The sequence below is a fragment of the Schistocerca serialis genome, chromosome 1, assembly GCF_023864345.2.
Source record: "Schistocerca serialis cubense isolate TAMUIC-IGC-003099 chromosome 1, iqSchSeri2.2, whole genome shotgun sequence".
Classification (NCBI taxonomy): domain Eukaryota; kingdom Metazoa; phylum Arthropoda; class Insecta; order Orthoptera; family Acrididae; genus Schistocerca; species Schistocerca serialis.
In genome coordinates this window covers 142071028-142089142 of record NC_064638.1, presented here as the reverse complement: position 1 = coordinate 142089142, position 18115 = coordinate 142071028, and the positions used below count along the sequence as shown (strand labels likewise).

Sequence of the window (18115 nt, the reverse complement as noted above, 5' to 3'; positions counted from 1 at the left end):
GTTACTTAATATTCTGTCTATTCGGAAACATACTACAATAGGCCCTATCAAAAAAAGTTTTCTAATTGCACTGACACTCTTCGATGGATCTACAAGAAAAACACCAAAACGGAATGTATTATGTTCGTCATGTGTGACATGTTTAAAATGCGTGGCAGATATGGATTTCATATCGAACACATGCTCTTTGAAAATCTTGCTCGTCAGGTTGGCCCATCGAAGCACGTATCACTAATCAATTTATATCTGAGTATGTGTTTTCTTCCTGCGCGTAACTTATAAGCACTACAAAAATCCTCCCATAAACAAGATTCGTGTTGTGTTGCAACTCTGAAAGAATAGGTGCAGCTGAGTGTCTGACTCAGGTCCCTCGATTGTGAATGAGGAAAGTTGGGGTTTAACGTAACGCCGACGACCGGGTCATAAGAGACGGGGTATCAGCTTGGATTGGGGAAGGGTAGTGCGGCGTTACACCGCCTGGTTCAGATGTCTAAGTACAGCAAAAGTTCGATTTTCAGTTACCAGACCCGGGCTCAACTAAATATTTGATTTAATCTTTCTTGACCGTGTTCAGATTTGTGTTACCCAGTGTGTAAGCCGCAACTAGTTTTCTGATAAGCTGTTAGCAGATTCGAACGTTGAAAAGCTCTAACTTCAGCAAAAGCTCTTTCAACCACACTGTCAAAAACGTTAATTTTATCGAAAACTGTCAATGATAAAGACTATAAAGCCGTTATTAATCTCTGGCTGAACTGTAATATTAGCGTAAATCATCGGTCTCAAACTATTTTTAATTCATCACAGTACTTCTCAATCAACACAGTTCGATTAACTTTCTGTTAGATATTGTAAATGACTAACCAAAGTGTGCTTCTTGAACGACAAGTCAAACAATTAATTTTTACTCCTTGTGGACTCTGTTAGACTCAAGTGCGTAACAGTTCTTGAAAGTAAGAATTGGATCGACATACTGACACGTAATGCCATTAGATGTTAGTTAATTAACAGAACGATATTCGTTTATTTTTCAGTTACAATATTTTTCATGAGTAATTCAATTTAGGCCAGAAATCGGCAGCAGACGCCTGCATGACCATCTCCCAGCTGCCGTCGCTTATTGTGTGGCGGTGGACGACGAAATATCTCTGTCGTCAGCGACAAAGATGCTGCAGTCGGCGCAGTGCTACTCTGTTCCTGAGGACGAGAAACAAACAGAAGAAAAAATTATGTACAAAAATTGCCAAAACAACAAATTTAAATAAGAAAGCAAATTCGGAATTCAATAAGTTTATACCTAGTCTACCATTTTCTTATCGTCTTACTCGCACACGCTGAGGCGGTAAGAATCCTCGTGTACCTGTCGCTAAATTCCGCCTCACCACAACAGGGACGGAAGTCATCAGTGTCCTTTTCAGAGGACTAACCGCGGCTTTTGCAGTAAACTATTTGTGTATGAGTGGAGAGGTGTCTGAATCGCCGATCTCCCACGCTTGTTTCAACCTCTACACCATGTCGCCTAATTGTAGCGAATGTGGAAGAAATTAATTCACTCTTAGTCGATACATGCTGTGTGGCCCACTTGTGACCAACTAAAACAGAGAGTACTACCGAGCCGGCCGCGGTGGCCTAGTAGTTCTAGGCGCTTCCGTCTGGAACCGCGTGACTGCTACGGTCGCAGGTTCGAATCCTGCATCGGGCATGGATGTGTGTGATGTCCTTAGGTTAGTTAGGTTTAAGTAGTTCTAGGGGACTGATGACCTGAGATGTTAAGTCCCATAGTGCTCAGAGCCATTTTTTGAACCAGTACTACCGAAACAAATACGTGGGCACTTGCCACATACGTGATGTTTTCCTCTTGAATAACATTGTTTTGTACATTCTCTATATCTAAATGGTGCAAATAGAGGAGAAACAACAAGGCATACGTTACGGCTTTGAAAATTGTTCTGTAAATTAACTTTCATCTTGTGGCAGCCATTTTGCCAGGCAGTGGCAGCTTGCAGAGTATTACTTCGTAAACAAAGAGCAAGTCTGCATGCCTTTTCACGGCATGACGCTACAAATAAAATCCTGTTGGCTGCTACACAGAAACAGCGACATCGGCGTCGCCACTATTTCACTTCTGTGATATGCCTCGGGAATTCTTCCGGTGACTGAATTGTGAAAGAAGACGAAAAAGCGATAGGCGTATCTACACTATGTGATCAAAAGTATCCGGACACCTGGCTGAAAATGACTTACAATTTCGTGGCGGTCTCCATCGGTAATACTGGAATTCAGTATGGTGTTGGCCCAACCTTAGCCTTGATGACAGCTTCCACTCTCGCAGGCATACGTTCAGTCAGGTGCTGGAATTTTTCTTGGCGAATGGTAGCCCATTCTTCACGGAGTGCCGGACTGAGGAGAGGTATCGATGTCAGTCGGTGAGGCCTGGCACGAAGTCGGCTTTTCAAAACATCCCAAAGGTGTTCTATAGGATTCAGGTGAGGACAATGTGCAGGCCAGTCCATTACAGGAGTGTTATTGTCATGTAACCAGTCCACCATAGGCCGTGCATTATGAAAAAGTGCTCGTTCGATCGTGTTGAAAGATGCAATCGCCATTCACGAATTGCTCTTAAACAGTGGCAAGCAAGAAAGTGCTTAAGACTTCATTGTAGGCCCGTGCTGTGATAGTGGTGCCACGCAGAGCAACAAGGGATGCAAGACCCATCCATGAAAAATACGACCACACCATAACACCACCGCCTCCGAATTTTACTGTTGGCACTACACACGCTGGCAGATGACGTTCAGCGGCCATTCGACATACCCACACCCTGCCATCGGATCACCACATTGTGTACCGTGATTCTTCACTCCAAACATCGTTTTTCCACTGTTCAATCGTCCAATGTTTACGCTCCTTATGCCAAGCGAGGCATCGTTTGGCATTTACTGGCGTGATGTGTGGCTAATGAGCAGCCGCTCGACCATGAAATGCAAGTTTTCTCACCTCCCGCCTAACTGTCATAGTACTTCCAGTGGTCTGGATATATATCTGCCTATTACACATTACGGCCCTCTTCAACTGTCGGCGGTCTCTGTCAGTCAATAGACAAGGTCGACCTGTACGATTTTGTGCTGTACGTGTCCCTTCACGTTTCCACTTCACTATCACATCGGAAACAGTAGACCTAGTGATGTTTAGGAGTGTGGAAATTTCGCGTACAGACGTATGACACAAGTGACACCCAATCACCTGACCACGTTCGAAGTCCGTGACTTCGGCGGAGCGCGCCATTCTGGTCTCTCACGATGTCTAATGACTACTGAGGTGGCTGATATGGAGTACCTGGCAATAGGTGGCAGCACAATGCACCTAATATGAAAAACGTATGTTTTTGGGGGTGTCCGGATACTTTTGATCACATAGTGTAAGTAATCGAATCTTATGCTTTCTCGTTGCTGCTCTACATGGTCATTCAGTGCTGTGTGCCCAGTTTTAGTTTGGATCGGTAACAAGGTCCTGGCGCGGCAACGAGTAGCAAGTCATTTCGGAGAAGGGTCACTGGTTAATAATGGTTAATACTGAGAAGTACGCGCCGGTACTAGACACGTGCTTTTTAAGCCATACAGCAGTGACTTGGAAAAATCTTCCGTTACAAGTTGAGTAACTATGTCGATTTTACCACGGTCATGGGTTTATGCACCGTTTAAAAAATACAGGTAATTGCAGACAACATTATTTGTCCACTAACGACAGTCATTGTGCAGGATCAATCTAAGGTAAATTGAACAACAATGCAATCGACATTTAATTTACCAGCTCGGACGGTTATACTTTACAGAAATTGTAAGTAATAACAATTTACCGAATGGGAATGGATGCGTCTTTGATAGGAAAATTACTCATATCTTAGTTTTGGGGACGGTTACAAAGTGTGCGGTTGATAACGTTCTTTGAACTAGTTCAATTCATTAACGGTTCTCATTTCGAATCTGCCTTTAGTGTAGTGTAAATTTGAGGCATATTTTTGTTCTAATTTTGCGCTAAGGATTGCTGTGAAATGTGGTCTCTCACTCCATCCACATCAGAATTGGTTCAAATGGCTCTGAGCACTATGCGTCTTAACTTATGGGGTCATCAGTCGCCTAGAACTTAGAACTAATTAAACCTAACTAACCTAAGGACAGCACACACATCCATGCCCGAGGCTGGATTTGAACCTGCGACGGTAGCGGTCGCTCGGCTGCAGACTGTAGCGCCTAGAACCACACGGCCACTCCGGCCGGCCCCTCCACATCCTGCGATAGCCATGAAAGGGTAGTAAATAATAATAGTGCAGTGTTAAAAGACACTACTACTTTGCTAGACAAAAAAAGTGAACCACCCAGAAAGGCACGAGGGAACTTCACAGGTTGAGAGGGTGTGTGATGTCATTTTGATAATTACAATATCGAGTAAAATTTACAAAGAACTTGTCAGTCTAAGCCTGTTTATCGGTATGACATTGCAGCCTCTGGCCTGGATATATGCACTCATTTGGTTTGGAAGAATCTCATAAAGCCGTCGTATCCTCTCCTGAGACAAGATGGCCTACGACTCTTCCAATTCATCCTCTGTGCATCGAATCTGGGACTGGGATGGTGTTGACGTCGGAGCTGATCGCGCACATGATCTGTTAGGGCACACCTGTAGATCTTGCAGGCAACAGGATTACCTCAATATCACGCAGACAGTTCGTGCAGACACGTCCCAAATGTATAAGAGCATTATCCTGTTGAAAAATGGCACAACGATATTGTGGCATGAGAGGTAACAGAGTAAGCACAATGTGTCCGCGATCTGCTGTTGTGCTGTCGTAGTTCCTTCAGCCGCTACCAGCCGTGACCTGATGCCATACCCAACGCGTCCTCCACCATGAAGCCAAGAATAATACAGCTGTGACTCTCGAAATCATTGGAAGAATGTATCCTCAAGTCGCCACCATGTTCATCGATGACGGTCATCTCAGGCACTGCAGAAGCATGATATCTCACTGAACACGATGTCGTTCATCAGCACTGAATGCTTCCCCGTCATGTCACCGCTGCAAACGTAGCCGTTTGTGTTGTTGTGTTATCGGCACCCTACGCATGAGGAGGAATTTCCTAGCTGGGCTGCTGCCAGTCTCCCACCAAGGGTGCGGAATGACACAAAATATTGCAGACAATCCATTACATGTTCTCAGATGGCGGGCAGCCATGTAAAGGTATTACGATGCACACAATACGCCGATTTTTCCTTGTGATGCTGCGTCGTTTTCGATAGGAACCTGCTAGACGGGCATGCCTGCCCTCAAATTCCCATGCTGTCCAACATCAGGCCAATGTCACTTCTGATGCCCCAAAAATTTGAAAATAACACGATTCGACCAGCCCGCCAAATGGGTCCCCTTTCAAACTCTGTCAGGTGCTGATAACATTGTCCACACGAGTACACGGCATCTCTGTGTTCTTCACAGTGATCACTCAGCATCATCTTACACAGGGTGCCCAACGAGGAATGGTTAACATTAAGGGATACGACAGAAACGCTCATTTGAAGCAAAAATCTTCATATAGACATACGCCTTATTCCGAATGGTTTTCGTAATAGAGCACGTTTAACATACATTTTTATTTATTGTATGTATTATTCAGCACATTGTCAGGTTTACATATGTACACATGTACAACAGTCAGTAAACATTACAAAAAAAAAAAAGTTTCACAAAGCGTCAGTTGAAAAATGCACATTCAGCTCTAAGCATTACGATATGCATAACATTAGAGGTATTGTGCAGTTGACAACAAATGCTCGAATACCCCAGCGTCATCTCCAGTTCATTTTTACACTCTTTATAAAACATATGTTGCATGTCTGAATGCCTCTGCACGTTCCTCAATGAGGTCAGCAACGTCCATAGCGCAACCAAACAGTTCAACTCGTTTATGCACCTTTCATTTATCAATTTCTCGGATTTCATCCAGCACCGTAATCAGAAATCTACTGCATAATGTCTGCGATATTGTGGCCAATTAATTGTACTAGTGAAAAAAAAATCACAACGGGAATCCCAAAGGGTTCAATTTTGGGTCCATTCCTATTCATTAAAATGTGTTCTATCTTGGAAACAATTAGGAATAGGGCGTATGTTCACATACAGTTTTTTCTTCGAAAGAGTGTTCCCGTCATATTCCTGAATATTGACCATTCCTCCTGGGACATTCTCTATTTCCTAGTTATCCTGGTAACAACGCTTTGAATTCTCAATAGACTCACGGTTAAATAGTAGCATCTGGACATGACAACGCATTAAACAATGTGTAGACCGCATGAAATTGCACTACCTGACAAAAGATGTGGAGCACCCAGAGGGCATGGTTGGCTGTGACTGTAACTACGTACACATACACAGCATCAGCCAATATGTAAATAGAGTGAATAGGATCACCAACAGACTACAGTAGTAAAATCTGAAATTTTCTCTGCGAATCAACTGTTCAAAAAGATTTCGGGCTTGCAGCCGGTCATCGTAAATTTCATTGCACAATATTTCGGCTGAACAACTGCCAGCCATCTTCAGGTGAATCGAACGAGGACTGACAAAGACGTTCTCCGCTCCCTCTTGTATAGTGCGCTGATAGTGCTGCACCGCATGCGTTGCAGTCGCGGAGACAGAATGGTCACACCGCCCAGCGACAGCGCCTTCGCTGGTGGAACTGCAGTACTCAGCTGCCGTCGGTATTGTCGCTGGCCGCAGCTATCGAAGTCTTCTGGCGTCTTTTTCTCGAGCAAATTTCGGAGATCACGGGATTCCATGCGCTATTCAATTGGTAACCGCTGTCACGGTTCATTAGATTTTCCGCAATGCGTATTTCAACGGATTCTTTGATAATGGAGTCACAAAAAGTTATTGCTGTGGCCAAAATCGAAGTTTTGTCGTACTCCATTGAATGTCCGTTAGTAATACGATGTTCCGCAACTGCAGACTTGCTGGGTTGCAGTAGGCGAGTGCAACGTTGAAGTTCTGTACAACGCTCTCCCACTGTACGCGTTGTCTGTCCCATACAGGCCATAACACATTGACACGGTATTTTGTAAATTCCCGCCTTCCGCAGTAACAAATCATCCTTCACCGATCCCAGCAAATCCGAAATCTTAGAAGGTGGACGGAAAACCACTTTCACATGAAAATTATTAAGAATCCTCGCTATCTTGGAGATATTTCGAATGAAAGGAAGAAAAGCTAGGGACTTGGCTGGCGCGTTCTCCTATTTATCCACTTCCCGGTTCCTGGCTCTAGTTGAAAAGACCTGTTAATTTGCCGGGTCGAGTACATATTGTCTCTGAACACCGTCCTCAAATGTGCAAGTTCCTTAGGCAAATTCTCTGTATCCAACACCGTAAGTGCCCTGTGCAGAAGGGTTTTAAATACACTCGTGGTCTGGGCTGGGCGATGGCAACTTGAAGAATGCAAATACGAATCAGTGAGAGTGGGTTTGCGATAAACGAAATGTCCCACTCAGTCGTCACTCTTCCGTTTAACCAATACATCCAGGCATGGAAGGCAGCCATCTTTCTCTAGTTCCATAGTAAATCGAATATTCTCATAGCTTCTTCCCTGAGACCATTTGGTGGCAAATGTTCACATCATATATGGAATCTTCTAGTGAGTTTTGATGTAGTTTCCATTTTCACAAAAGTACCTCTTGCTGATTCCTAGATTCTAATTGGTCAACAGTATGAATCGGACATCATGTTTTGTTTCGACATGCTCTTTCCTCAACTTATTTTAGGTTTAACCAGGAATATTTTGAACAGCCTGACGGTGTCGCCATGGCCAGCCCTCTGTCTCCTCTGGTGGCTAACCTTTTTATGGAGGATTTTGAGGAGTTGTTGTTGTTGTGGTCTTCAGTCCTGAGACTGGTTTGATGCAGCTCTCCATGCCACTCTATCCTGTGCAAGTTTTTTCATCTCCCAGTACCTACTGCAACCTACATCCTTCTGAATCTGCTTAGTGTATTCATCTCTTGGTCTCCCTCTACGATTTTTACCCTCCACGCTGCCCTCCAATACTAAATTGGTGATCCCTTGATGCCTCAGAACATGTCCTACCAACCGATCCCTTCTTCTGGTCAAGTTGTGCCACAGACTTCTCTTCTCCCCAATCCTATTCAATATTTCCTCATTAGTTATGTGATCTACCCATCTAATCTTCAGCATTCTTCTGTAGCACCACATTTCGAAAGCTTCTATTCTCTTCTTGTCCAAACTATTTATTGTCCATGTTTCACTTCCTTACATGGCTACACTCCATACGAATACTTTCAGAAATGACTTCCTGACACTTAAATCAATACTGGATGTTAACAAATTTCTCTTCTTCAGAAACGCTTTCCTTGCCATTGCCAGCCTACATTTTATATCCTCTCTACTTCGATCATCATCAGTTATTTTGCTCCCCAAATAGCAAAACTCCTTTACTACTTTAAGTGCCTCATTTCCTAATCTAATTCCCTCGGCATCACCCGACTTAATTAAACAACATTCCATTATCCTTGTTTTGCTTTTGTTGATGTTCATCTTATACCCTCCTTTCAAGACACTGTCCATTCCATTCAACTGCTCTTCCAAGTCCTTTGCTGTCTCTGACAGAATTACAATGTCATCGGCGAACCTCAAAGTTCTTATTTCTTCTCCATGAATTTTAATACCTACTCCGAATTTTTCTTTTGTTTCCTTTACTGCTTGCTCAATATACAGATTGAACAACATCGGGGAGAGGCTACAGCCCTGTCTTACACCCTTCCCAACCACTGCTTCCCTTTCATGTCCCTCGACTCTTATAACTGCCATCTGGTTTCTGTACAAATTGTAAATAGCCTTTCGCTCCCTGTAATTTACCCCTGCCACCTTTAGAATTTGAAAGAGAGTATTCCAGTCAACATTGTCAAAAGCTTTCTCTAAGTCTACAAATGCTAGAAACGTAGGTTTGCCTTTCCTTAATCTTTCTTCTAAGATAAGTCGTAAGGTCAGTATTGCCTCACGTGTTCCAGTGTTTCTACGGAATCCAACCTGATCTTCCCCGAGGTTGGCTCCTACTAGTTTTTCCATTCGTCTGTAAAGAATTCGTGTTAGTATTTTGCAGCTGTGACTTATTAAACTGATAGTTCGGTAATTTTCACATCTGTCAACACCTGCTTTCTTTGGGATTGGAATTATTATATTCTTCTTGAAGTCTGAGGGTATTTCGCCTGTTTCATACATCTTGCTCACCAGAGAGTAGAGTTTTGTCAGGACTGGCTCTCCCAAGGCCGTCAGTAGTTCCAATGGAATGTTGTCTACTCCGGGGGCTTGTTTCGACTCAGGTCTTTCAGTGCTCTGTCAAACTCTTCACGCAGTATCATATCTCCCATTTCATGTTCATCTACATCCTCTTCCATTTCCCTAATGTTGTCCTCAAGTACATCGCCTTTGTATAGACCCTCTATATACTCCTTCCACCTTTCTGCTTTCCCTTCTTTGCTTAGAACTGGGTTTCCATCTGAGCTCTTGATATTCATACAAGTCGTCCTCTTATCTCCAAAGGACTCTTTAATTTTCCTGTAGGCAGTATCTATCTTACCCCTAGTGAGATAGGCCTCTACATCCTTACATTTGTCCTCTAGCCATCCCTGCTTAGCCATTTTGCACTTCCTGTCGATCTCATTTTTGAGACGTTTGTATTCCTTTTTGCCTGCTTCATTTACTGCATTTTTATATTTTCTCCTTTCATCAATTAAATTCAACGTTTCTTCTGTTACCCAAGGATTTCTACTAGCCCTCGTCTTTTTACCTACTTGATCCTCTGCTGCCTTCGCTACTTCATCCCTCAAAGCTACCCTTTCTTCTTCTACTGTATTTCTTTCCCCCATTCCTGTCAATTGTTCCCTTATGCTCTCCCGGAAACTCTGTACAACCTCTGGTTCTTTCAGTTTATCCAGGTCCCATCTCCTTAAATTCCCACCTTTTTGCAGTTTCTTCAGTTTTAATCTACAAGTCATAACCAATAGATTGTGGTCAGAGTCCACATCTGCCCCTGGAAATATCTTACAATTTAAAACCTGGTTCCTAAATCTCTGTCTTACCATTATATAATCTATCTGATACCTTTTAGTATCTCCAGGGTTCTTCCATGTATACAACCTTCTTTCATGATTCTTAAACCAAGTGTTTTTTTGAGGAGAGAGCACTTGAATCAGCGGTTTGTAAACCAACTGTTTTTTGGAGGTACGTCGATGATATTTTCGTAGTGTGGCCAACTACCCCAGCTGTTCAAAATTTGAATTAGTGGTTTACATTCAAAAGGACATAGAAAAGTTACATGAAAAGCGTCAAGATTACATTATCAACGTATTGAACAGGGACAGCACAGAACTGTAGTAAAACAAACACGAAGTCGGAGACATATAATTTATGATAATTTATGTATAAATCTTAAAACACTATGGAAATATTTCCCTTTCCACGAGTGGCATGCGAGTTTTTAATTTAGTGGGGATATATATGGCGACAAGGATTAAGGCGCCACAGTTACGAGAAAAAGAACATACATATGCGAGCTCCTATAGACCATCTCGCTGCTGCACAAAATGGAAGGCGGCAAAACCACACAGTCCACACTGTAACAAACTAGTAAGCCAATTAATAGCTAGTAGCAGCAGTAGAATTGAATGAACACATCAAAACTAGGATCAGTCTAAAACCTGCCATCTAAAAGCCGACGACTCAACGAGACTTACATAAGACAAGACCTGAGACAAATTTTACGTCATGAAAGACAGGCGAATTTTAATTTCTACATCTACATCTACATTTATACTCCGCAAGCCACCCAACTGCGTGTGGCGGAGGGCACATTATGTGCCACTGTCATTACCTCCCTTTCCTGTTCCAGTCGCGTATGGTTTGCGGGAAGAACGACTGCCGGAAAGCCTCCGTGCACCCTCGAATCTCTCTAATATTTTATTCGTGATCTCCTCGGGAGGTATAAGTAGGGGGAGGCAATATATTCGATACCTCATCCAGAAACGCACCCTCTCGCAACCTGGACAGCAAGCTACACCGCGATGCAGAGCGCCTCTCTTGCATAGTCTGCCACTTCTGCTAAACATCTCCGTAACGCTATCACGCTGACCAAATAACCCTGTGACGAAACGTGCCGCTCTTCTTTGGATCTTCTCTATCTCCTCTGTCAACCGGATCTGGTACGGATCCTACACTGATGAGCAATACTCAAGTATAGATCGAACGAGTGTTTTGTAAGCCACCTCCTTTGTTGATGGACTACATTTTCTAAGGACTCTCCCAATGAACCTCAACCTGGCACCCGCCTTACCAACAATTAATTTTATATGATCATTCCACTTCAAATCATTCCGTACGCATACTCCCAAATATTTTACAGAAGTAACTGCTACCAGTGTTTGTTCAGCTACCATATAACCGTACAATAAAGGATCATTCTTTCTATGTATTCGCAATACATTAACTTTGTCTATGTTAAGGGTCAGTTGCCACTCACTGCGCCAAGTGCCTCTCCGCTGTAGATCTTCCTGCATTTTGCTGCAATTTTCTAATGGTACAACTTCTCTGTATACTACAGCATCATCCGCGAAAAGCCGCATGGAACTTCCGACACTATCTACTAGGTCATTTATATACATTGTGAAAAGCAATAGTTCCAAAATACTCCCCTGTGGCACGCCAGACATTACTTTAACATCTGTAGACGCCTCTCCATTGAGAACAACATGCTGTGTTCTGTTTGCTAAAAACTGTTCAATAGCCACACAGCTGGTCTGATATTCTGTAGGCTCTTACTTTGTTTATCAGGCGACAACGCCTTCCGGAAGTCAAGGAAAATGGCACCTACCTGGGAGCCTGTATCTAATATCCTCTGGGTCTCATGACCAAATAAAGCGAGTTGGGTCTCACACGATCGCTGTTTCCGGAATCCATGTTGATTCCTAGAGAGTAGATTCTGGGTTTCCAGAAATGACATGATACGCGAGCAAAAAACATGTTCTAAAATTCTACAACAGATCGATGTTAGAGATATAGGCCTATAGTTTTGCGCATCTGCTCGACGACCCTTTTTGAAAACTGGAACTACCTGTGCTCTTTTCCAATCATTTGGAACCTTCCGTTCCTCTAGAGACTTGCGGTACACGGCTGTTAGAAGGGGGGCAAGTTCCTTCGCGTACTCTGTGTAGAATCGAACTGGTATCCCACCAGGTCCAGTGGACTTTCCTCTGTTGAGTGACTTCAGTTGCTTTCTATTCCTTGGACATTTATTTCGATGTCAGCCATTTTTTTAGTTCGTGCGAGGATTTAGAGAGGGAACTGCAGTACGGTCTTCCTCTGTGAAACAGCTTTGGAAAAAGGTGTTTAGTATTTCAACTTTACGCGTGTCATCCTCTGTTTCAATGCCATTATCGTCCCAGAGTGTCTGGATATGCTGTTTCGATCAACTTCCTGATTTAACTTAAGACCAGAACTTCCTAAGATTTTCTGTCAAGTCGATACATAGAATTTTACTTTGGAATTCGCGCATAGCCCTCCTTACGCTAACTTTGGCATCGTTTACCTTTGGAATTCACGCATATCCCTCCTTACGCTAACTTTGTCATCGTTTACCTTCTGTTTGTCTGAGAGGTTTTGGCTGCGTTTAAATTTGACTGAGGACACAGATAATGTCGCACAATAATGGCCAGTAGTCATAGGATAAAGCATTAAAAACATATAATACTTATATGTACTACTGCGTGTGAAAACTGCTATTAGCTCCGGTCACTTGTTTCTTTTCAGTATAAAATCTAATAATGGGCATGTAAGGGCCCGAAACCAGTCGTGTTTTACTCACGCTTGCAACTGAAGCGGTATTTTCAACCTCTGCTATAATGTTCAGTTTCAGATGTTCCTTCGGCAGGGTCGTATCGGATTAGATGACTGAGCTTACCACTCGCAATCTCCCAGCACACGAAGTTATTTCTTTGTGTTCCGCGTGCGCTGTAAATAGGATTTACGTCTGTTTTGTTTCAGATGTGATTCTTCACTGGGGGACCGCGAGTTCTGGTAGACGAGTTCCGATGGAGACAGGGAGGACAGCATTCGACGACAGAGGGCTCTGCGGGAGCCACCGCCGCCATGCCGCCCTGCACCACTGGCAGTGACATGGACAGTTTAATCCGCGTGGAGACGCCGTCGAGTCTGGACTCGAACAACAACCCCCCAGAAAACCTCATCTGCCCGGAGACCACCTGCAGCGAGGGGAAAGAACTGGTGAACGGACTGTCGGGTTCCGATTCGGTTGCCGAGGAGGCAGCGGTCGGAGAGGGGCGGAAAGGGAGATACTCTCTGAGGCCGCGCTCGCTGCTCAGGCCGCAGATCACCGAGTACGTCGTCGACGAGTGTGCGGTAGCAGGGGGCGGCGGAGACGAGCGGGAAGAGCCGTCGCAGCCGTGCGAGGGCGGCGCCGGCAGGAGGGGCGGCGGGGGCGGCAGGAGGGCGCGGCGCCAGGCGCAGCCGCTCAGCAGGTACCGCCGCAGGACGGCCAACGCCCGGGAGCGCGAGCGCATGCGAGAGATCAACGCCGCGTTCGAGGCGCTGCGGCGCGCGCTGCCGCCCGGCCACCCCCAGGAGCTGCAGGAGCAGGCCGGCGACAAGGTCACCAAGATCGCGACGCTGAGGCTCGCCATCCGCTACATCGCCGAGCTGACGCGCGCGCTCGATGCCGTCTCCTCGGCGCAGCTGCCGGAGGAGCCGGACTGCGGTCCCCAGAGGGCGCTGCCGCCCGTCTCGTCACTGCTCACGCTGACTGCCGGCCCGCTGCTGGGGCTGCGGGACGACGACAGCCCGCTGCCGCTGCCACTGTGTCTGACGCCGCCTCCCGGCCTCGATGACCTGTGCCTCGAACCGCGGTGACACCCACTGTTCTCGAAACTATTGGTTGGTTCTACTGTTGAACCTACACCTTACTTGTACTCCTAACGTGATCCATTTTCATTGGATGTATGGACATACTGCAATAGCATTTGGAAAACAGTCCCACTGATACAGTTCTACTAGAAAATTAATTAAATTTTACACTACTGGCAATTAAAATTGCTACACCAAGAAGAAATTCAGATGATAAACGGGTATACATTCGACAAATATATTATACTAGAACTGACATGTGATTACATTTTCACGCAATTTGGCTGCATAGATCCTGAGAAATCAGTACCCAGAACAAACACCTCTGGGCGTAATAAAGGCCTTGACACGCCTAGGCATTGAGTCAAATAGAACTTGGATGGCGTGTACAGCCCATGCTGCTTCAACACGGTAGCACAGTTCATCAAGAGAAGTCACTGGCGTATTGTGAGGAGCCAGTTGCTCGGCCACCATTGACCAGACGTTCTCAATTGGTGAGAAATCTGGAGAATGTGCTGGCCAGGGCAGCAGTCGAACATTTTCTGTATCCAGAAAGGCCCGTACAGGACCTACAACATGCGGTCGTGCATTATCCTGCTGAAATGTAGTTTTTCGCAGGAATCGAGTGAAGGGTAGAGCCACGGGTCCTAACACATCTGAAATGTAACGTCCGCTGTTCAAAGTGCCGTCAGTGCGAACAAGAGGTGACCGAGACGTGTAACCGATGGCACCCCATACTATCACGCCGGTTGATACGCCAGTATGGCGATGACGAATACACGCTTCCAATGTGCCTTCACCGCGATGTCGCCTAACACGGATGCGACCATCACGATGCTGTAAACAGAACCTGGATTCATCCGAAAAAATGACGTTTTGCCATTTGTGCACCCAGGTTCGTCGTTGGGTGCACCATCGTAGGCGCTCCTGTCTCTGATGTAGCGTCAAGAGTAACCGCAGCCATGGTCTCCGAGTTGATAGTCCATACTGCTGCAAACGTCGTCGAACTGTTCGTGCAGATGGTTGCTGTATTGCAAACGTCCCCATCTATTGACTCAGGGATGGAGACGTGGCTGCACGATCCGTTACAGCCATGAGGATAAGATGCCTCTCATCTCGAGTGCTAGGGATATGAGGCCGTCGGGATACAGCACGCCGTTCCGTATTACCCTCCTGAACCCACCGATTCCATATTGTGCTAACAGTCATTGGATCTCGACCAACACGAGCAGCAAGGTCGCGATACGTTAAACCGCAATCGTGATAGGCACAAATCCGACCTTTATCAAAGTCGGAAACATGATGGTACGTATTTCTCCTTCTTACACGAGGCATCACAACAACGTTTCACCAGGAAACGCCGGTCAACTGCTGTTTGTGTATGAGAAATTGATTGGAAACTTTCCTCATGTCAGCACGTTGTAGGTGTCGCCATCGGCGCCAACCTTGTGTGAATGCTCTAAAAAGCAATCATTTGCATGTCACAGCATCTTCTTCCTGTCGGTTAAATTTCGCGTCTGTAGCACGTCATCTTCGTGGTGTAGCAATTTTAATGGCCAGTAGTGTATTTATTTATTTTTTTAATTTCTTTCACAATTAATTTTATTCCGTTTACACCTAATGGCTCACGCCTTTCCGCTTCAAAATACAAGGTATTTCAAAAGCATTTTTCCGACTTCATAACAGTATATCTTGTATATATTGTGTAAATTCAAGGTGGATGACTGCTGTCAGCTGCAGCGGGACATTAAGCAGAAGGAGTATAATGGACAGGTATTGCGGACAGGTGGCGCTCGGTGTGGATCGCCCATGATAGTCCGTGCAGTTGCGCTAACGCTGTGTCCCTGATGGCACAGTGGTTACCCCACCTGCTTAGTAAGATGCCGCGAAGGATCTGATTGCTAACACCACGGAGAACGTTGTCCACGATGCTATCCAGGCGGGTTCTACGAACAAGTCGCCTGGTCCTGATAACCTCCCTCTGGAGTTTTATCGGACATTTCGTCCCCTACCTCCGCCAGTGTGGATGGAAATTTGTCACTTCTTGCGATGCCAGACCGTTCCCTCGATGGTTTTCTCATTCCCATACACAAGCCTCAGGGTACCTCGCGGATATGCGATTACCGCCCTTAACGCTACTCAACAGCTACACAAAGATCTTTACCCGGCTGTTGGCTGCGAGTCTTAAATGGACAGCGCAGTACGTGGTTTTCCCCGATCAAACTTCTTTGGGGGGTACCAATAACTTCTGCACTGCCCTGTACCGCTATCGGGACACAATCGCTCTTACTCACGCTCGTCGTATGCCTGGACCTTTGGCAGCTCTTGACTTCAGCCAAGGCGTTCGACAGTACCAATCACGACCTCCTGGAAAGGGTGCACCGCAATATGGGCTACCCTGATTCTATCGTCGACGTCGTAATACGTCTCCGTCGTGGCGCTACGTCTCGTGTACTCTACAATAGCCGTGTTACTCCTCCCATATCGATCCGCCGATCAGTGTGTCAAGGCTGCCCGCTCTGTGCACTGTCGTACGCATTCACCATGGAACCGATGAAATGCGGCCTCCGTCAACGCCCCTTTGAGATATCTCTCGGTGACCATGTATTCAGCTGCACTGATCTTGTATCACCATCGTTCTTCTTAGCGGTGCTGAGGTCAGCGAGTCATTGGCATGGACAAGCTTCTGGTAGCTGCCTTAACGTTAGCATATCGAGTGTCATGGCTGTAGGTGCGGGACTTTCTGCGGATAGTGCTACTCCTTTGTGTGTAGCTGATACTCCCGGATGCTTAGGACTCGGTTTCGCAAGTGATCTGCTGCGGACAATTGCCCTCAGCTCCCGACGTCTACTTTCCCAACTACGAGCTGGGCTCTTAGACCACAGTTTACGAGCACTCGATCTTCTGCAACGCACACAATACGTAAATGTATATTTGGCGTCACGTATCCTCCACGTAGCACAGACACTTTCTATTCCGCCAGCAATGGCCCGCCGCATGCTAGCGGCATTGGGTTCGTTTGTTTGCTGCGGCTTGCTGTTCAAGATAAGGTACGATACCGTCACCCTCCCGCGGTGCAGGGGTGATTTAGGTCTGTATAATGCGCCTGACAGTGTGGTAGCCCTTTTCATTGGCTCTCACATGACCTTAGTCCCATGTGTCTTACCAGCCTACTACTGATTTACGTCCGCCACTTTTTCCTTGGACTGAACTACGTCCGTGCTGTGGTAATGCCGGCGTGACCTATGGTTCGCTTTAGCAGCACAGGTCACCGATTGTGGTTGAGGGAAAGCTTCCCCACGTCGGCTGGCGTGCCGTTGGGCGAGCGGTGTGCGCTCCTTATCTTGACACTGATGTCCAGTTCGGTACCTTACTGCCAATGGGAAGCAAGTATGCCGGTCACGCCATCACAGGATAAACCTCGCAGACACCCCGTTGTGTGTCGACTGCGATGTTATGGACACAGACGAACACCGACTGGTGTGCATATCGTTGAGAGGTGTCTGTCTCTTGGTGCGACAGAAGTTGTCCGTAATTACCCGTGCGACTCCTCATCAGATACCTACTCAACTGCTTCTCTTTCCGGGAGGGGGGATACTTCCCGCAAGCGAAGACGAATTTTGTGAGGTGGATATGTGGACATACAGCACACTACATGTTGCTGATGGCGAGTAAGTATTCTTGACGTTTAGCAGTTTCTTAATGAACGCCAATGTGCGGTTGTTCGCAAACCAAAATACAGAGAGTTTTTCTCCAGTGTCCTCTGCAGTGTCTTATTTAACGCACCCCAGAACTGGGGTGTTCCTGTTATGAACAGTTGATCCCGGTTTTCCTGTTATGAAGAGTTGATTCTCGCTTCATCCACACTTAGAACCGAATAGTCACTGGTAACCGGAATCTTCTTCTCGGATAAACTATACGTCGATAGTATCAATAGGTCTGACATCTTGCTGCGCCCTCCTTCTCATGTGACACCGGTTTCATTCTCGGTGGTATTACAGAAGAAAATAAGGAAATAAAGATAGAAAACAAAGCAAAATAAATAAACAAACTACGTTCATTTTCCCTCTACTGCATGTTCCCCACGCATTCCTTGGTTCCTGGAAACGGTGAGAAGGGGACATGGTGGCCAGGGCTCGGGCTGGGACCC

General features: G+C 45.7%; 1 protein-coding gene across 1 annotated transcript in view; it reads left to right on the top strand.

The window, feature by feature from the left end:
- The window catches only part of LOC126456747 (transcription factor 15-like), a 52059-nt gene that overhangs the window by 16692 nt on the left and 17252 nt on the right, over positions 1 to 18115 (top strand). Inside the window, exon 2 of the mRNA XM_050092536.1 lies at positions 13090 to 13995. Within this exon, the coding sequence (XP_049948493.1) occupies positions 13195 to 13971 (777 nt within the window). The 5' untranslated portion in view covers positions 13090 to 13194 and the 3' untranslated portion in view covers positions 13972 to 13995. The remainder of the gene's footprint in view (positions 1 to 13089; positions 13996 to 18115) is intronic.